The following is a 14,719-nucleotide window of genomic DNA, read 5'->3' as shown; positions in this document are numbered from 1 at the left end:
CAGCCGGCCGCAACTCGGAGACCCATGGGCGGCGCACAATTGGTCCAGCATCGTCCAAGGTAGGGGTAGATTGCGAGAATAATGGCCTGCTGCTGTAAAATAATTCTGAGGGCTGTGTTAACATGTTACATCTGTGCTTATCAAGCTGATGAAGCAGATGTCTTATGTTATTGTCATGCCAGTGTGGCAGTATAGATAAAGCATTATTTACAATTATTTTTATACAATTATTGTAATTACACCCCCAAAATTCAGACAAAACAAAAAACACGAACATTAAGATTAAGACATACTGTAGGTACAGTACTATAAAAATTGGCAAGACAGACCAACAAATGTGATACAGATCACATTTAGTAAAGAGGCTATTCTTTAGGATAGGTGTAAGCATATTAGAAGGGTACAATCATTCAAACTCTATTGGCACAAAAATGTATACGTTATTAGGTTAAAAGCACCCACCTTGCACATTTCCTAGAAGTCAGTGGTATTCCTAAACTCCCCAGTAGGCAGGCGGATGTTTAAACTGTCAGTGTAATCACATATCATCAGTTGAGGTAGGAGATTCACATGTTTAATGAATCAGTAACAAAGCTGCTTTGCCTTGTCATTAGCAGCTGATGTGACAGAAAGTCAGTGATAAACAGGGCTCTGGCGATTTATCAAAGGAGAGACTGATACCTATAGCTGACAGGGACACCCTCAGAAACAGGCCTTCATGCATTTGACTAATAGGATGTAATTTACTGGTGGCATCTCATACTGATATTGGTGATTACTCATGATGTCCTCTTGTTGTTCTTGAGGTAATACCCCCTGTGTTGTTTTCTTTGGACTGAATACATTATTGATGTTCATTCGGTATAGGGGTAGGTTCTTATGAATATGATTACTCTGCTTTGAAGTGCCTACAAATTACAAATGAATATAAAGGAACAACACTTGATTTTGTAATTGAATTGAACAAAAAAAACTCAACTTAACCATTCCTGGCACTGGAATGCATCATGCATGTGTTATCTTGATTTAAATGTCTCACAAAATAACCACAAGAGTCTGCAGAATCTCTAATGAGCCTCTCAGCAGTCTTTATTGAGCAGTAAACGTCTTCCTCCAGTGTGTGCGAGAGAGAGAGAGAGAATCAGTGCAATGTCAATGGATGTGTTGCCAGTGTGGGCATCTACAATGTGGCCAGTAGATGGCACAATATGTAACTTCTTGTGTGGCTGTCAATGTTTCACTATTAGGCTCACTACCTTTATGTTTCTGCCTTTATGTTTCTGTTCATGGATAGTCAGGAAACGAACATATAACAAAATAAACAGTACAAATAATTTTTTTCACTGGAACTGTTTAATGCATCAAAATAATACATCCGTGGGGAATATCCCCAGTAATTCACAGGTTATACACTTGTAACTCATACACTAACTCATTTTATATATGGAGTGCATCAGTTAGGAGGCCTCTTTATAACACCTTAGCTTGAGTCATTATATTTTGCCCAATATCCATCTTATCAATGTGACCTAATAATCTGATTTACACTTGAAAATTGCTTTAACTGAGTCAAGCTATTTTATTTAATCACACTGAACATCATTTCATGAAGTACCCCACCACTTTAGACTTTATTGGGTGTTAATGAATTTAATCAAACTCACTGACATTTTTATACATTTATACATTTTCTATGACATTTTTATTATATCTGACATATCTCTGTACTATATGGGTTATTTCTCCACCCGGGTAATGTTTTACTTTCAGTCTATATGGGTTATTTCTCCACCCGGGTAATGTTTTACTTTCAGTCTATATGGGTTATTTCTCCACCCGGGTAATGTTTTACTTTCAGTCTGGTTTTACAGGATATAGTCCATCTTTGTAGCTCTGCTTCAACTACATGAAAAAGTCAACTCTTCCTTGTACCGATGTGTCATGTTAGGACCAGGTAGTAGAAACAGAAAGAGCAAAGAGACTTGTATTGCTGTAGGCCACATGGCGTTGGTTGATGGGCTATGACCCTTATTTCCCCATACAGCTTAGGGGGTTCAGGTACGGGGTGTGTCTGAGCTGGGCTGCTGGATGGGGACTATTGAATGCTGAAACAGAGGCTGGAGGAAGAGACCCAGGGTTCCAGTCACACACACTATTATAAAGATCCACAGGAACATACGGTCCACAACCATGGCCACATACTTCCAGTCCTCAATCACCTGGGACCACACAGAGAACAAGGTATGATCAGATTACTGTCATGTTCATACAGTAACACCTGTGACATGCAAAAATTGGGTGTGGAGTATAATATGTGATTGATGAGTAAAAAGTGATGCAAATGTAATATAAGATGAAGAAACAATGAGAAACCACCAGTCTAAATATTGCTGAGCCAGACCTTGTAACAGCTATTGACCCTTTCACCCCTCTCTTCTGCTGTTCTCGGCAGTTTTTGAAGGTGGCCATTTTTCAGGCCTGGTCACCTCACTTTTACATAGATTTATTTATGAAAACAATCTATTACAACAGTCTGGGTTATTTTACTGGGTTTTATTCTCAACTACCTCACATCCCAGTACTCTTCATTCCTGGTTTTTGAGGACCACAGCGTGTGTAGGCTTTTGTCCTAGCCCAGCACTTACACAACTGATCCAGCTGATCAAGGTCATGATCATTAGTGGAGACAGGTGTTAAAGTACTAGGCTGTACACGCTATGTCTCTCCAGGACCAATGGTAAAAAACACTGCTTTGAGTCATATCTCTAGCTCATTTCACAACCCTAACCCCATTGACATGGTCATGGTTCACTTACATTCTGGTCATCGTCGTCCCCCATCATGTGATCAGCCACGAAGCGGACCCCGTCCACTGCATCCTGGACATCTCCCCCCCAGTCTGGGCTGCCTCTCTGGCGGAGGTCCTGGGAGGAGGGGAAGCTGTTGGGCAGGAACTCAGTGGAGCAGGCCTCCCCCTTCCTGAAGGTGTGTGTGTAACCCAGCGGAGCTGCGACTTTGTTGTAAAAGTGTCCCAGGGAGGAGAAGGCTGAGGCAGAGGAGGAAGACATGGCAGTGGCAGCTTTGGCTGTTTTGGATGTGGCGGTGGCAGGGTATCCTAGGTCCGCCAGTATGGACCTGCGAGCTTGGAGTCGTCTCTGCTGGCGCAGCCGCTGGCGGGCCGAGTTATTCTGGGGGCGTCTCATGAAGAGCAGATGGGGCAGCTTGTTGAGGAACACTACCTTGACCCAGGAGGGCATGGTGTGTGTGCTGGGGGAGCGGTGGTGCACGTTGAGCACACACACACTGGTGATGATGGAGAAGGTCACCAGCACCATGGTGAACATCAGGTACTTCCCAATCAGAGGCACGTCCAGCGAGGTGGGTGGGACGATCTTGGAGATCAGGAGGAGGAACACAGTGAGTGCCAGGAGGACTGAGATACACAGAGTCATCTTCTCCCCACAGTCAGATGGCAGGTAGAAGACCAGGATGGCCAGAGAGGTGATGAGGACACAGGGGATGATCAGGTTGATGGTGTAGAACAGCGGCTTCCTCTTGATGATGAAGTCATAGGTGAGATCTACGTAGGTAGGATCCAGAAGATTAACCGTCCGCCTGCCCGGCAGGGCCAAGATGTCCCATTCCCCACTGGGCGTGAAGTCGTCCATGCTGGCCACCCCTGACTTCAGGACCAGATCGAGCTCAGTGTGGTCGTAGGTCCACGACCGGAACTTGAGCGTGCAGTTCTGCTGGTCAAAGGGGAAGTGCTTGACCTCGATCTTGCAGGCACTCTTATAGATGGCCGGAGGGAGCCAGAAGATGCTGCCGTTGAACTGGACAATGGCATTGGTAAAGACTGTTACCTCATAGGTTCCATCCGCACTATGGAGAGAGGGATAAGCGAGGTAGGGGGAGAGGATTAGAGATAGGGTCAGACTCCATTACAGAAACTGATCTGTAAATTACATGAGAAAATGTGTTCATCATTTAGAAAATGTATCTGGACAATGCTTACTTGTTATAGAGCACAATATCAGGTAGCCAGATGTGTCTGGAAGGAATACGAAGCTTGTCAATGCCATCATATTGAGAAGGGTCCCATGATAGCCTGTAGTCATCCCAGTGCTGGAGAGACAGACAGGAAGTTACATATTTTACATTTTAGTCATTTAGCAGACACTTTAATCCAGAGCAATTTAGATGGGCAATTAGGGTTAAGTGCCTTGCTCAAGGGCACATAGACCGATTTTTCACCTAGTCGACTCTGGGATTCGAACCAGCGACCTTTCGGTTACTGGCCCAACGCTATTAACTGCTATGCTACCTTCACGGTTCTGGCTGTCACACCCAGTCACATAAGGACTCTCTCTCAACACCAGATTATTCCCAATTACACACTTAATTATCATTGAAATGAAAAGTGGTGAATGGTGTGTGCACAATTATCAGTCTGTTCTGTTCCGGATTGTCTGAGTCAGAAGCATGGTTCTGCTTTAATTCAGACTCAGTGAGAAGGACACTGGAGCTGGAGATAGACGAGGGGACAGACTGAGTAATGAATGATTAATAGGATAGGACCATAATCTTCCGCTTACCTGTGTGAGCCAAACGTTGGTGGTCATAATCTGCTCTCTTTCATTCTGGAAATTAAAAAGGTAGTAGAGTGTTAGCTTCATTTAAAAACAGACTATTTACTATACAATACACAAAGCATGTTTAATGACACCAACTCAGACACACATACAGACTCCAGCACACATCTAGTGCACATGCTTGATTTAGAAGAGAGTAAAAGTGAGAGATGTGTTTTCACGCTGAATAAATTCCCTGCACATGGGGTCTATTGTTAAGATAAATGACACCGTCGCCTGGAACACATCTGCCATCTGAGCGCCGTCGGACCTGTTGATAAATTCCCAGAGCGCTTGCATCAACTCTGAACAGCAAGTAAAACGAACAGCCCTAAAAAGGAGTGGGCAGCAGAGTGTGCAAACCTTCACTGCACGCAGCAGCACAATGCTTTAAAACAAATATATCACACTTCTCATACCATTACACTTTACAGGACATTAAAATTTCAATTACCAAAGAAGAGGAGGACAATAAGAGGCCATAAACAGAGGATGTATGTGTCCTGCTGTTATTCTCTGGGCCACGCCAGGGCAGGGAGGAAGGGAGGTAGGATCCTGTAAATCAGTGTGGGATTCCAACGTCCTCTCCTGCGGCAGCTTTACAGCTCCTTCTAACGCAATGTGCTGAAGTTTCAATCTGGACATGACAGAGACGGAGAGCATAGCCCTGCCAGATCCATCCTATACCCATGCTGTCATTAGGGCCAGGGCCTTTCAGTAGAATCTGTGTAAGTAATTAAAATGTTTGCCACTGGCTCCTCTGAGCTCTGCTCTCCCTTTCTGTTTTCTCCCCTCTCTTCTCCCTTTCTGCTCTCCCTCTGCTCTGTCCATCTATTCCTCTGTCCTCTCCCTCTGCTCTGTCCATCTCTTCCTCTGTCCTCTCCCTCTGTGGTCTCCGTCATCTGCCACATCTCCTCTCCATCTCAGGCACTCTAACTGGCTCTATGGATCGGCTATCATGAGACTCACCACACTGATAAGTTGGGCCAGGGACACCTGTAGTATGACAGTGACGCGCTCGTTTCTGTTTACGGCTGGGCGGATCAGCTTGTTGTAGCGATCCTTTCCCAGCAGCCAGTTCATCAGACGCTCCTCTGAGTCCGCACAGCTGCCACCTGTGGATAGAGTCAACAGTGATTTGGGGATAGTTATGGGAAATAGTCACAGTTGTTACCTTTATTGCAATTGTGTTATGACAATGAAAAAACTAGATTACTGTGCGATAAAAAAGACCCACTGGCTGTTGTGTTTAGTCACTGGTTTTATAGCTGGACTGTCACGCCAGTCTTTTTATGTTGTTTAATGGAGCATGTTTTATAGTCTTGTGTGGACTGGATGAAGACTGTGTTGCTGACTCTGCAGTCTTTCAGTCTGTCAGCTCCCCAACCCAGGACAAATAGGAACAAAGCACCTACTGCGACACTTCCTGGTTTCTATACCCTTGTACCTGGAGGTGTTTAATAGCACTCCAAACAAACTGCATACTTAAGTGCGAGACAGACTCCCACAGGGGAGAATGCATGTCTGATAGGGCTTGGGCTGTGTTAAATAGATAGTAAAAAATATGAGGGCCTTGGAGCCTTTCTGCAGAATAATTAACATCCGGGATATGGGAGGGGAGATGTTTCGGTAGAGTGTTAATGATTCTGCTGTTGCAGAGCCAGAGCCTAAAGCCACATGATCAGCCTTTTCTCTTATGTGAGCTACAGCCATGAATACCCAGCCATGAACCAAACCAGCACACCTTCTTCTCCTTGATAAACGACGCGCAAGTCAGGAGTAAAGAGGGCTTTGATTAAAAACAATGGCGAGCACCCCCCCACTCTCTCTCTTCCCCCAACAACCCTCTCTTCCCCCATCAGCCCTCCTCTATAGTGACTAATGCTCCGACATACAGTAGCAGAGAGAAGCTGAGTAGCCCAGTCAGAAGTAATCATTTTGGGAAAAAATGCTTAGTCAAATGGTACATGCCCTGGAGTAATCTTTACAATAGCTGCTAAGACTGTTGCACTGATATTTGGTATTTTATTAGGATCCCCATTAGCTGTTGCAATAGCTACTCTTCCTGGGATCCACACGAAATATAAAACATAAAATAATACTGAACATTAATAGAGAAGAACAGCTCAAGGACAGAACTACATACATTTAAAATGTTATATAGCCTACATATGCCATTTAGCAGACGCTTTTATCCAAAGCGACTTACAGTCATGCGTGCATGCATTTTTGTGTATGGGTGGTCCCGGGGATCGAACCCACTACCTTGGTGTTACAAGCGCCGTGCTCTACCAGCTGAGCTACAGAGGACCACAGTACATACACACAATATCTAGGTCAAATAGGGGAGAGGCGTTCAGCAGTGAGGTGTTGCTTTATCTGTTTTTTTATACCAGGTTTGCTGTTTACATGAGCAATCTTTGATGGAAGCAATCATTGCTCTATATAATACTGTACATTTTCTTTAATTTGTTCTGGATTTGGGGACTGTGAAAAGACCCCTGGTGTCATGTCTGGTGGGTAAGTGTGTGTGTCAGTGCTGTGTGTAAATTGACTATGCAAACAATTTTGAATTTTCAACACATTGTTTCTTTTAAAAACAAGAAGTGATGCAGTCAGACTCTCCTCTACTTGTAGCCAAGGGAGACAGGCATGCATAGTATTGATTCACGTTTATTATGGTAGGTAAAAATAAGATACATGTTTTGACTGTAGATCCCTTCCCAATAGTGTATTATCAGACAGGCCCATGTGCCAGTTTATGCCAGACAATTACCACAAATCCTAATTATCGAGGTATAGCTTCATGTAGAGTTGAGAGTTCGGGAGTGTCCAACAGGACTCCCTCATAGACTGGTGCATGTTGCCATGGCTACCCTATCATCAGTCACTTGGCTGGACTCCCATCAAACACAATGGGTCCTCTACAAGACAGATGGCATGTTGTCAAAGCCCTGGGAGGCTGCTGTCAAACATCCACACTCCTTACCCAGAGGTGAAGGGCACTGGCCAGTGGGAGAGCAGGCCACTCAAACTAGTAATCACTACCTGCTGAGAAGGGCTATTACAGTGTGTATGTGTGTGTGTGTGTGTGTGTGTGTGTGTGTGTGTGTGTGTGTGTGTGTGCGGGCGTGCGTGCATGTGTGTGTGTGTATCAACTTGGGTCTTGAAAGGGGAATGTACAGTGAGGGAAAAAAGTATTTGATCCCCTGCTGATTTTGTACGTTTGCCCACTGACAAAGAAATGATCAGTCTATAATTTTAATGGTAGATTTATTTGAACAGTGAGAGACAGAATAACAACAAAGAAATCCAGAAAAATGCATGTCAAAAATGTTATAAATTGATTTGCATTTTAATGAGGGAAATAAGTATTTGACCCCCTCTCAATCAGAAAGATTTCTGGCTCCCAGGTGTCTTTTATACAGGTAACGAGCTGAAATTAGGAGCACACTCTTAAAGGGAGTGCTCCTAATCTCAGTTTGTAACCTGTATAAAAGACATCTGTCCACAGAAGCAATCAATTAATCAGATTCCAAACTCTCCACCATGGTCAAGACCAAAGAGCTCTCCAAGGATGTCAGGGACAAGATTGACCTACACACGGCTGGAATGGGCTACAAGACCATAGCCAAGCAGCTTGGTGAGAAGGTGACAACAGTTGGTGCGATTATTCGCAAATGGAAGAAACACAAATGAACTGTCAATCTCCCTCGGCCTGGGGCTCCATGCAAAATCTCACCTCGTGGAGTTGCAATGATCATGAGAATGGTGAGGAATTAGCCCAGAACTACACGGGAGGATCTTGTCAATGATCTCAAGGCAGCTGGGACCATAGTCACCAAGGAAAAAATTGGTAACACACTACGCCGTGAAGGACTGAAATCCTGCAGCGCCCGCAAGGTCCCCCTGCTCAAGAAAGCACATATACAGTGGGGGAAAAAAGTATTTAGTCAGCCACCAATTGTGCAAGTTCTCCCACTTAAAAAAATGAGAGAGGCCTGTAATTTTCATCATAGGTACACGTCAACTATGACAGACAAAATGAGAAAAAAAAATCCAGAAAATCACATTGTAGGATTTTTTATGAATTTATTTGCAAATTATGGTGGAAAATAAGTATTTGGTCAATAACAAAAGTTTCTCAATACTTTGTTACATACCCTTTGTTGGCAATGACACAGGTCAAACGTTTTCTGTAAGTCTTCACAAGGTTTTCACACACTGTTGCTGGTATTTTGGCCCATTCCTCCATGCAGATCTCCTCTAGAGCAGTGATGTTTTGGGGCTGTCGCTGGGCAACACGGACTTTCAACTCCCTCCAAAGATTTTCTATGGGGTTGAGATCTGGAGACTGGCTAGGCCACTACAGGACCTTGAAATGCTTCTTACGAAGCCACTCCTTCGTTGCCCGGGCGGTGTGTTTGGGATCATTGTCATGCTGAAAGACCCAGCCACGTTTCATCTTCAATGCCCTTGCTGATGGAAGGAGGTTTTCACTCAAAATCTCACGATACATGGCCCCATTCATTCTTTCCTTTACACGGATCAGTCGTCCTGGTCCCTTTGCAGAAAAACAGCCCCAAAGCATGATGTTTCCACCCCCATGCTTCACAGTAGGTATGGTGTTCTTTGGATGCAACTCAGCATTCTTTGTCCTCCAAACACGACGAGTTGAGTTTTTACCAAAAAGTTCTATTTTGGTTTCATCTGACCATATGACATTCTCCCAATCCTCTTCTGGATCATCCAAATGCACTCTAGCAAACTTCAGACGGGCCTGGACATGTACTGGCTTAAGCAGGGGGACACGTCTGGCACTGCAGGATTTGAGTCCCTGGCGGCGTAGTGTGTTACTGATGGTAGGCTTTGTTACTTTGGTCCCAGCTCTCTGCAGGTCATTCACTAGGTCCCCCCGTGTGGTTCTGGGATTTTTGCTCACCGTTCTTGTGATCATTTTGACCCCACGGGGTGAGATCTTGCGTGGAGCCCCAGATCGAGGGAGATTATCAGTGGTCTTGTATGTCTTCCATTTCCTAATAATTGCTCCCACAGTTGATTTCTTCAAACCAAGCTGCTTACCTATTGCAGATTCAGTCTTCCCAGCCTGGTGCAGGTCTACAATTTTGTTTCTGGTGTCCTTTGACAGCTCTTTGGTCTTGGCCATAGTGGAGTTTGGAGTGTGACTGTTTGAGGTTGTGGACAGGTGTTTTTTATACTGATAACAAGTTCAAACAGGTGCCATTAATACAGGTAACGAGTGGAGGACAGAGGAGCCTCTTAAAGAAGAAGTTACAGGTCTGTGAGAGCCAGAAATCTTGCTTCTTTGTAGGTGACCAAATACTTATTTTCCACCATAATTTGCAAATAAATTCATAAAAAATCCTACAATGTGATTTTCTGGATTTGTTTTTCTCAAAATGTGTCTGTCATAGTTGACGTGTACCTATGATGAAAATTACAGGCCTCTCTCATCTTTTTAAGTGGGAGAACTTGCACAATTGGTGGCTGAGTAAATAATTTTTTGCCCCACTGTACATGCCCGTCTGAAGTTTGCCAATGAACATCTGAATGATTCAGAGGAGAACTGGGTGAAAGTATTGTGGTCAGATGAGACCAAAATGGAGCTCTTTGGCATCATCTCAACTCGCCGTGTTTGGAGGAGGAGGAATGCTGCCTATGACCCCAAGAACACCATCCCCACCGTCAAACATGGAGGTGGAAACATTATGCTTTGGGGGTGTTTTTCTGCTAAGGGGACAGGACAACTTCACTGCATCAAAGGGACGATGTACAGGGCCATGTACCATCAAATCTTGGGTGAGAACCTCCTTCCCTCAGCCAGGGCATTGAAAAAGGGTCGTGGAGGGGTATTCCAGCATGACAATGACCGAAAACACACGGCCAAGGCAACAAAGGAGTGGCTCAAGAAGAAGCACATTAAGGTCCTGGAGTGGCCTAGCCAGTCTCCAGACCTTAATCCCATAGAAAATCTGTGGAGGGAGCTGATGGTTCGAGTTGCCAAACGTCAGCCTCGAAACCTTAATGACTTGGAGAAGATCTGCAAAGAGTGGGAACGTCTGACCTCTGTGATTGCCAACAAGGGTTTTGCCACCAAGTACTAAGTCATGTTTTGCAGAGGGGTCAAATACTTATTTCCTTCATTAAAATGCAAATCAATTTATAACATTTTTGACATGCGTGTTTCTGGATTTTTTTGTTGTTATTCTGTCTCTCACTGTTCAAATAAGCCTACCATTAAAATTATAGACTGATCATTTCTTTGTCAGTGGGCAAACGTACAAAATCAGCAGGGGATCAAATACTTTCTTCCCTCACTGTACATGCCTTTTAATGGCAACGCTTTAAAAGTGTTGCGTTGACATTATATTGATTGGCAGGAGAGGGCAGCGGTGTTAATACAGAGACTGAATCAGCAATGGTTGACTTTTAAAAAGGTCACTCTGCTCCACGCTCCAAAATACTGCATTCTGAAAAATTGCATCTAGGACGAGATTGGGAGGTGAATAATGCACCCTGTCTTTTGACCCAATAGAAAACAGCAGGCAAAAAACATCCTGTCATCTGGATTGCAGTGTTGGCCCTCAAGACATGCCAGAGGTCCTACTGATTACAGAACACTGTGGCATTTAGCTGTATGGTTAGAATATTACTGTATGGTTAGAATATTACTGCCAGGTTCTCCACACTGAGCACAGACAGACTGTTCACCAGCCAGGTCTGTGTGCTTTAGCCAGTTCCCCTGGCTTTATTGTCAGGCCATACATGTTATGACAACGAACCAAACAAGACAGAGTGGACAAGTAAAAAGCTACACATAGCATCTATCCCAGCCGTGAAATCCGCTTGCAAGAAGGTGCTGTGAATGGCTAGTGTACTGTATAGGCAAAGTGTGATATATGATCCTTTACTCGCCCAGTGACTTCCCTCTCCCTTCCTGAGAAGGGCCGGTCAGAGCTCCTTCATCAGTATTACCGAGGTGGTCATGTCCATTTGATACCCTTTTGTTGGAAACCTTTTAACCAAACGCCTCCTCCAACCACAGCACAGTGAACACACACAACATGTTCTCTAAGATAATACCCAGAATGCCTCTATCTTTGCTGACTGATTGTAAAGGTTACTGTAACATAATAGGTTTGACTTAGTGACTCAGGATAAGAGAGAGCATTTAAATTGAAATATACACTATATATGCAAATTAGTGGATTTGGCTACTTCAGCCACACCAGTTGCTGACAGGTGTATAAAATAGAGCACACAGCCATGCAATCTCCATAGAAAAACATTGGCAGTAGAATGGCCTTACTGAAGAGCTCAGTGACTTTCAACGTGGCACCGTCATATGATGCCACCTTTCCAACAAGTCAGTTTGTCAAAATTCTGTGCTTCCAACTTTGTGGCAACAGTTTGGGGAAGGCCCTTTCCTATTTCAGCACGACAATGCCCCCGTGCACAAAGCGAGCTCCATACAGAAATGGTTTGTCGAGATCAGTGTGGAAGAACTTGACTGGCCTGCACAGAGCCCTGACCTCAACCCCATCGAACACCTTTGGGATGAATTGGAACGTCGACTGCGAGCCAGGCCTAATCGCCCAACATCAGTGCCCGACCTCACTAATACTCTTGTGGCTGAATGGAAGCGAGTCCCCACAGCAATGTTCCAACATCTAGTGTAAAGCCTTCCCAGAAGAGTGGAGGCTGTTATAGCAGCAAAGGGGGGAACAACTCTATATTAATGCCCATCATTTTGGAATGAGATGTTCGACGAGCAGGTGTCCACATACTTTTGGTCATGTAGTGTATCTCTGCATTAGCTGACTCAGCCGCGTCTCATAGACTAGACGTAACATAGTAAATTTAAATCCGGTACACTCAAATTATACTCATGTTATGTGTGGTATGGTTACATAGGACAGAAGGTTACTTAAGGCAAAAAATGAAAGGTGGGTGGGCATATAATGTGAACATCTAGCAACCCAAAGGTTACGTGTTCGAATCTCATCACAGACAACTTAAGCATTTTAGCTAATTAGCAACTTTCAACTACTTACTACTTTTTAGCTACTTTGCAACTACTTAGCATTTTAGCTAAACCTTCCCCTATCCATAACCTTAACCCTTTTAGCTAACCCTTCCCCTAACCCTTTAACCTAACTCCTAACCTTAACCCTAACCCCTAGCCTAGCTAATATTAGCCAGCTAGCTAACTTTAGCGTTAGCCACCTAGCCTACGTTAGTCACAACAAATTGGAATTCTTAACATAGCATACATTTTGAAGATTCGTAACATATTGTATGTTTGTCAAATTCGTAACATATCATACGAATTGTAATTCATAATATAGCATTTTAAATGGATGATGGACATCCACAAATTAATGCATGCCATACCAAACGTAACCTATCATACTAAATGGAGTGTGTCAGATTTAAGTAAATAATTATATGAAATGCTCTGAGGCCAGGTTGCCTGACTAGCCTGTGAATGTTCTTCAGTGCTTGTCCTCCTATGTGCGACCTAATAAAGGGTAATACAAATATTTTTTTATTCTCTTGACAGTATTGTATCTAATTTATTTAATTAAGCCATCAATACATTTTGAACTATGTTCCTCTCTGATAATAAAATAAACACCTTTATGCACTCACGGAAATTAAATAATTTGCACTGTTGGTGAATTACAAAAGTTAACCTCCTGAAGATGTACAGTTATAACAACAAGAACAACAACCCATTGTAGAGAAAAAAAATGTCAACTGAACTGACAATGCAATCGAAATTCACATACATTAAATACTTACATTTTATAAAAGTGAAAAGGAAAGCAAGGAGAGTGAGAGTCCGTGTCATTTTGACAGTGTCACGATATCCATCCGTGTCCTCATTCAGGAAGCCTATTAATAAGAACAGTATCTAACGTGCTTACCAATCATTCCCAACTCCTAAAAAGCTCCACACACGAGCGCCTGTCTGGCTCTACAAATAACGACACCCGCATTAGTTAGAACAAATGTGTACTGAAAACGGTGTGTCTGTACCAGGTCGAGATTTGCAGCTACGTTGGGATAGAAACGTGACCCTTTCCCCAACATACACCGTTCCACCTTCCTCACTCGTTGCGCATCGCTCTCACACACAAAATTATCTCCTCCTAAGCGAAAATCTTCGATCATCGACTAACTGCTATCCTTCCTTCAATGTTGATACTTAGCCATGTGAGTTGTTATAGGTTGTAGGCAGGTTTCTGTGGTACTACTTAGGCTATAAACAATAACATGTATGACAATAAAAGGTTTTGTTTTCTTGATTTATTAATCCACAACAAAATCAATCAAATCTATATTCATATGATCATCTGTGACCAGAGTGTCATGTGTTGAATCTAGACCACTATATGCATGCTAGTTTTTATTTTTTTATACTATATTATTATTTTCCCAATATTAAACCTGCCACATGGATAAGTTGCCAAAACACCAATATAGGTCACATGGTGACCTAAGTTACCCTACATGAGGATTTCTCAATTAACTGACAACCAAATGGACTGGAGCGCTTTATGAAACGTTTTATTAGTGTCCATATTGTGTTAGATGACCAGAAGAATGTCTGTCCCCTCATCAGATGGCATGAGTGTGCTGTCATTATCTCACTCCACTGACCATGAGGTCACTGCACTGCACTCGGTGTGACCTCTCTCTCTCTCTCTCTCTCTCTCTCTCTCTCTCTCTCTCTCTCTCTCTCTCTCTCTCTCCCTCTGACTTTTCCTACATGCACTTAACTGTACCAGCCTTCCTCTTTCAGTCACACCACAAACACACTCACTAATACAACATTGACACAGACTCTGACGTCTCAGTTCAGTTGCTTCTACATCTGGATGCTCTGGCCAGATAACCACATCTATTTAAAATTGTTTGTTTCCTGCCACACATCTTCTCTGGCTATCATGGTGGCTGTGTGATGAGTTGGGTGATTCAGTGACATCACACAGGTTTGGTGAGGATGTTTACTAGGTCCGGTGGGTGATAAACAACCCTATGTCTCTGGATGGGACAGATTT

The 14,719-nt window shown here is 43.5% G+C and overlaps 1 protein-coding gene across 1 annotated transcript; it reads right to left on the bottom strand.

Moving 5' to 3' along the window:
- Positions 1 to 2,054: 2,054 nt before the first annotated feature.
- On the bottom strand, positions 2,055 to 13,506 carry LOC311127601 (neuronal acetylcholine receptor subunit beta-4-like; the record flags this gene model as incomplete). The annotated part of the gene is made up of 6 exons (XM_084159419.1): positions 2,055 to 2,219; positions 2,817 to 3,882; positions 4,016 to 4,125; positions 4,596 to 4,640; positions 5,601 to 5,746; positions 13,458 to 13,506. The coding sequence occupies 6 exons, from the start codon at positions 13,504 to 13,506 to the stop codon at positions 2,055 to 2,057; spliced, it is 1,581 nt and encodes a 526-aa protein (XP_084015545.1).
- Positions 13,507 to 14,719: the final 1,213 nt, after the last annotated feature.

The sequence above is a fragment of the Coregonus lavaretus genome (genome assembly GCF_964263955.1).
Source record: "Coregonus lavaretus genome assembly, chromosome: 4".
Taxonomy (NCBI): domain Eukaryota; kingdom Metazoa; phylum Chordata; class Actinopteri; order Salmoniformes; family Salmonidae; genus Coregonus; species Coregonus lavaretus.
The sequence above is the reverse complement of the archived record's forward strand: the minus strand, read 5'-3'. Positions and strand labels throughout refer to the sequence as shown.